The 6,343-nt window shown below is 39.7% G+C and overlaps 1 protein-coding gene across 6 annotated transcripts in view; it reads right to left on the bottom strand.

The window, feature by feature from the left end:
- DCAF6 (DDB1 and CUL4 associated factor 6) overlaps positions 1-6,337 on the bottom strand; it is a 97,367-nt gene extending 91,030 nt beyond the window's left edge. For 3 of the 6 annotated variants that reach the window (XM_026083379.1, XM_026083380.1, XM_026083378.1), the window contains exon 1: positions 6,265-6,337. Coding sequence is in view for 3 of the 6 variants with exons in the window: in XM_026083373.1 (XP_025939158.1) it covers positions 2,532-2,538 (7 nt within the window). In the remaining 3 variants the exon portion in view is untranslated. Of the gene's footprint in view, positions 1-2,531; positions 2,572-6,264 lie in introns of those variants that run through there. The other 3 variants (XM_026083375.1, XM_026083374.1, XM_026083373.1) reach the window with 2 other exon arrangements.
- Between the last annotated feature and the right edge of the window lie 6 nt (positions 6,338-6,343).

Raw genomic sequence — 6,343 nt, forward strand, 5'->3', positions numbered from 1 at the left:
GTTTCTATTTCTTGGTACAGTAATCAATTTAAATAAGATGATATCATGGAACCTGTTCCAGGCATAGTCTCTTCATTAAACTCCTCAAAATCCAATTTGTTATCAACAGGTCTTGACGACTCATTGCTCTTCCATTTGTTCATCGGTAATTTTTTAAGGACTATAGTTACTGAATCTTGCTTTTATTAACAGGGGGAAAAAAAAAAAAAAAMAATTTAAGGCAATACCTGTTCACTATACTCCCTGGTGTTTTAACAATTAAAAAGTAACATTCTTCTGCAATGCTCTTATACTTTTTAAAGTTTTCCATACAACCACTAGAAATCCAATGACCATATCAAATTTCCTGCCTGACATATATTAGAGTGAGTATATTAAAGATGTCTGGTTTTGTTTCAAGATATATTTTCCTCTAATTCACTCATCACACTACGAATTTCAATTCTGACTCTGCCCATTTCTATTATTCAACAAATATTACTAATGAAACAAATTTGGAGAGTTCAATTATATCTTTCTAAAATCTTCAGTTAGTCTAGTTTCATAAAGTATTCAGTATGTGCCAGAATATATCATTTCTCAGCTGGCATTCTGGGCACACACCAAAGTGCAGAGGAGGACGCTGCACACCAGAAACTACACCATTTACATTAAAATAGCAGTCAATCATTTGAGTTCCTCTAATCAGACAATGAAGTAAATTTACAATGGTCCTTTCTCAAGCAGCAGTTAATTTGCTACAAGTGTAGGAGGAAAAGCAACATAAAACACCTCTCCCAATTCTGTTTATTAATTGTGACAGACACACACCTATGTCTGTGTTTTTATGGGAAAAAAAAAATTAATGACAGAAGTTTGGGTCATGGAATATAAGAGTGCACTTCAAAATAACTAAACGTTAAAAGTGTTAAACAAAGAATTAAAGAAGAAAGGATGATTAAATATGCTGTGACTCTCTCCAAGGCTGCAATAGCATCAACTACAAAGCTGATAATTTGAAAGCTGTCTGACCCTTCTGACCCTGTACTATTTTCAAAGACTAAGATATTACATGTTGGAATAGAATTATAGCAAAAATTAGGGAAAACAACAACTCTCTCTTCTAGCTGATGTTCTTCCTAATATTGAAGTTTTCATGTCTCCTGTTTTTTGTCCAGGAGAAAGCAACAGAGAGAATGAAAGTTTATAGTAGTTTAAGGAATTCCTTTCACCATCCTACCATGGGCAACGTATTTCAGGAAGAACTAGACGCTCAACAGTAATGCTCAATCCAATCTACATTCAGTGAGCCACTACCAGTTTTATAAACCAAGAATGTAATGAACTGTCACACAGTCAATTTCAAAACTAATCAATCAGTTGTCCGTACATATAGTGGCTAATCTCACCTATATTGTCTTTCAACCCTTCCACTGAACAGGGGAATTAAAATACTTCAAAATTGTAATTAGCTTGGTTTTATTATAAATCTTCATCTTGGTGAAGAGGAGGAGCTAGTCACATACATCTCCGATTAGCTCAGAAAGTTCTCACATTTCCTATCTATACAAAAATATATTTACAGTTCTCTTTTTAGCACCAGCAGTTGAAGCTTTACAACATTTGACCACAGTGAATATAACTACTGGTTTTCTTATAGTTAAGTTACACATTTCAAGCCTTTCCCCAAATCTTAAAAACAGGAGAAAAAAAAATATTTAAAAAGGTACATCCTGACAAAAAGTTACCCTAGAATAGGAAACGTATTGTTTCTTTTAAAAAGTGGGAAGAAGGGAAGCTCATGAGACAGCATTACAACACTATGTCTAAGAAATCTGGAAAGCTTGAAAATTCCACATTACAAGGAAGGAAGATATTAGAAAAGATGATGCAAACAGGAGTTTTAGAGATTAGGGAGAATTTACTTATTTTGATACTTCCTTTCACTGTATCGGACACCACAACTCCTAACAAACATCCTGAGCAAAAAAGAAAATAAAAAAAATCCTGAATTGATTCCTCTTTGCAAACTATTCTAGAATAATAGATTTTGTATGGATAATCTGCTATGCCAGTTAATTTATAAAAAGAGTTGTCATTCTCTACACAGAGCCATCCTCAGCAGCATGACCCTTCACAGAAAAGCAAATCTACCTGTCACATAAAATGCTTCAAATTTTGGATCCACTGATTTCTTGCAAGAAAACTACGCTGCTATTTCTCTATTCAACCATATACTATATGTTACAGTTCATCTACATAAAGGCCTTTATTCTGATGACACGGAACCCTTTATCTGCTATCAGAAGTGATATGTTCATTAGTCACCAAAACATTGCCACAACTGATTCAATACAAAATAGCAACAAAGATTTTGGGGTTGTTGAGAAAGTAGAATACAGTATGACTCTGAACAATTACATTTGTCCTCCTAAATTAATTTGCAAGTTTCTAAGCAGAATTTAAATAGGATGCTACAGTTTACTATCAACACTTTATCAGTGTAAAAGCACAGTCATGATTTTAACAACTGAAAGTAGTCTGAAACTCACTTTCCATCCAAGATATGGAACATCCAGCAGCAGGATCAAGCTGAATCAGAGAAAAGAGTGTTACTAACAACTTCATAGAACAGCCTGGCTTTCTCTGGAGACTTCAGATASAAGCACTGTCTGAAATTGAGACTAATAGTTTACAAATGCTGAAAAAAAAAATGCAGCTAACATAGATGCATTGATAGGACCCAAAGTTTCCCCATATCACCACAGGGGAAATTCTTATTAAATGGTAACATCTGGAGGATATGTCCCAAGCATGTATATATTCCCCCACCTCCACTAGACTTTCTTTTGGAGCTTTGTCCAGAACTGAATAGGTTTCAGAGCAATTATTTAGGGAACTCGCCAAATCAGACACAGTTTTGTGAGGACATAAATTGCAAGAATGGACTATCTGCATGGGAAGGTACAATATGATGCACAGATCTTTCTTGGAGCAGCTATTTTTGAAAGCTGAAAGAGGATATAAATAGAATGCCACTTGATTGTCCGCTCACATGAAACTACAAAACAAAGAAAAGAGAAAACCGCAGTTAGTTAGTACATTATGTCTTCCTTTAACACATAGTCACCTTCAATATTTCCTGTATTCTACACTGTAGTGCAATATTACTATCTGAATGAATGGTTCACTATACAGTTATCATTCATATACAAACATCTTTCTAATGCATTGTCAACTGCATTGTTGGTAATGCACTTGCTATTAATTTTCTCTTTTGCTTTGCTTTATGAAAAAAAGAAGCAATCAGTGAAGGAACGCACAACCTACTTTCATTTGTACCTGTACCCACAATTGTTTTGACAAATTTACAAAAAAAGGCACCAACAATGCCTCAAGTCTCCAAACAGTATAATAAGCCAGAACAAAATGCTTGACTTTCATTCCTTCTGGCTGTCAGACTGTTGAAATGGTGTAATAAGTAGAAACTTTACTTCCAGTTCAGACCAGATCAGCAAGGACCAACAATCAATGCTACCTCTCTGACTTTACCATGATTGCAATCTATGCCCTAACAATAAAGCTCCTTCACAGAACTGCTAAAGTCTGAAAGAGAAAGAACCCACACATACACTAAAACTACTCACAAATAAGCACAACAGGTCTGTCATCTGGTAAACCCGCACACAAGCGATCACACCTCAAAAGTCATCCTGACTAGCAGTAAAATTAATGGAAACACTAAGGCCATATGCACTATTTTTAATATGTGTGACGGTTCTACAAGACAAGCACACCATCTACCATCTACAGAAAGTAACTCAAATTACTTGCAGCAGTTTACAGCCTTTAGTTAAAGGCAGAATTCAGTAACGACTGAATAACTATTACCACAGCTAACAGAGATGTCAACATCAATTCAGTGGGAAGCCAGCCCCAGGTAATACTTTCTCAATGTTATAAAGTTATGAAACATGCTTAAGTTGAATGTGAAATACTAAAAATGAACCCTTAACCTAGTCACCAGATTGATTTTCTTTTTAAAGTTATGTACATTCTTTTGGAGTAGTATTGAGAAAAGAGATCTTAAATTTGAGAGGATAATTTCTACTGATCAAATTTTTTATACTTCAACCATCAAAGGAAGAGTCACATAAAAGCAAAAAAGCCTTACAGTGCCTCTTTAAACTCTACACACTACACTCCTAATTTTAATAATGAGCTTTTCTGCTCTGACTGGAACAAGCAGAAAAAAAAAAAAAAAAAAAAAACTTTAAGTAGCCAGTCAGAAGGATATCCATGTTCTATCACTACAGGTTAGGACAAGTCTCAGATGAGACTTGGCTGAGTACAGCTGTCAAGACATAACAAAAGTGAAAATCAGACCATTGCTTTTCAACCTTTTCAGACTAGATCAGCAAGGGCCAACAATCAATGCTACCTTTCTGACTTTACTGAGATTACAATGTGTCCTAACAATGAAGCTTCTACATAGAACTGCTAAAGTCTGAAAGAGAAAAGACCCATATGTACCCTAAAACTGCACACAAAAAGGTGCAACAGGTCCATCAACTTGTTGTAATTTTAGGACCTCAGAAAACTTACCAAAGGTTTTGCATGAACGTATGTGTGTATAACACACACACACCCTCTCTCTGTAATAGGTAGAAACCTGTAAGTGGCAATGGACTTGCTTTTCTCAAATACCATTTGTGGATTACTGAGTGTTCATGGATCACAGGCAGAAAACCAGTGAGTTAGACTGGGCAAGGTGATATGTTACCTTAAATTCCACCAGGAAACAAAATTAAAACCACAGTCAGAAATGCCTGTAAGGTCAAAAAAAAAAAAAAAAAAACAACCTTTTTACAATGCTGTGGCTAAGTTCCACCTCAAATACTCAGCGTTTCAATTCAAAAGAAGGAATTACTTCACCACACAAGCAGAAAGAAATATGTTCATTACCAATATGCCATCTCCACGCAGAAACCCCTGCAAATATTAGAGATCCATTGTGATATGTAGAATAGACAGCCACGCCCTCCAAAAAGAGGAATAAATAATTTTTAAAATATTTCAGGAAGGGGGAGATGCAGAATGGATGTAATCTTTGCAATTACAAAAAAAATTAGTAGTTATTTTACAGTAAAACACCTCCATGATGCATAGGAAACTGAAATAATAGTATTTTTTTTAATTTAGGGCACTTAGTGAAGTTAACTCGTTTAATGTCTGTAAAAGACAGCAGTGAGAGGCTGAAAATCAAGTGGATTTAGAGAAATATCCCGATCACTGAAGAACAGTTTTGAACATAAAGAAACATTAGATAGGCATGTACTGAACGTGTTCAAGTGGCTCTGCACAGCATTATGCTGTCAAAACCCAGAAACACTTAAAAGCCATGAGAACAATCACACTATTATCCTGGTATTTACGTGTTTTGTTAACAATCCTTAAAGGCTCAGGGTCAGTAAATCCTGAGCCTATTTAGCCCGTGGCATAAAATACGATTCCAGTTCTATTTTGAGCTGCAGTATCTGCCACCGCCACGACTCCTGCAGTTAGAACAAGTACGCGATGCGTTTGGCCGCTCAACTTAGCTATTGAATATCCCTAATGCAACAGTTTCTTCAAGGAAAGAGTGACGGGCGAGGACCGCCAGGGAGCTGAGAGAGTAGGAGGAAGAGCGAAGGCGAGAGCCCTCTTATACCTCGTACCCCCTTCCCCCCCCCTCCACGGCAGAGCTGGAGGGACCCGCGCCGCCCCAAATAAGGCTCACAAGGGGCGGAAGAAACTTTGGAGCTGGTAGCGACCGCTTTTGTGGGACAGCCCGGCTGGGACGAGGCGTGCCGAGATCGGAAGCGGAACCACCCGAGAGCCCCGAGGCGCGGAACCAGGGCCGAAACCCCCCAAGGCCAGCACCCAGGGAGTGTCGCCCGCAGCCATTTCGCCCCGCCGCCGCGGCTCGGACACGCACGGCCCCACTTCCTACGCCCCCCGCCCCTCCCCGCCAGGCGCGCGCCCGGCCGTTGGGCGCGCGCCTACCGGGGAGGGGGGAGGGGGGAATAATCCGTTGTCACCTGTCCCCCCTCCCCGCGCGCTCTTGTGGGGAGAGAGGGATAAACGATTGGGGGGCGCGCGCAGCCGCGGGGGGAGCGACGGTTGGAAGAGGCGGTCACCCCCCCTCACCCTTGGGGGCGCCGGGGCGGAGGGGGGAGGAGAAGGAGGAACGGCTCCGCGACGCCCGCCTCCCCCCGCCCCTACCCGCGCGCCCCCCGCCCTTACCTAGGTAGTGTCTCCGCAGCAGGCCGGGCTCCTCCAGCCCCAGGCTCCGCTTCCTTACGTCCCATAGCAGGTGGGGGCA

This window comes from Apteryx rowi, unplaced genomic scaffold, assembly GCF_003343035.1.
Source record: "Apteryx rowi isolate R43461 unplaced genomic scaffold, aptRow1 scaffold_60, whole genome shotgun sequence".
Lineage (NCBI taxonomy): Eukaryota > Metazoa > Chordata > Aves > Apterygiformes > Apterygidae > Apteryx > Apteryx rowi.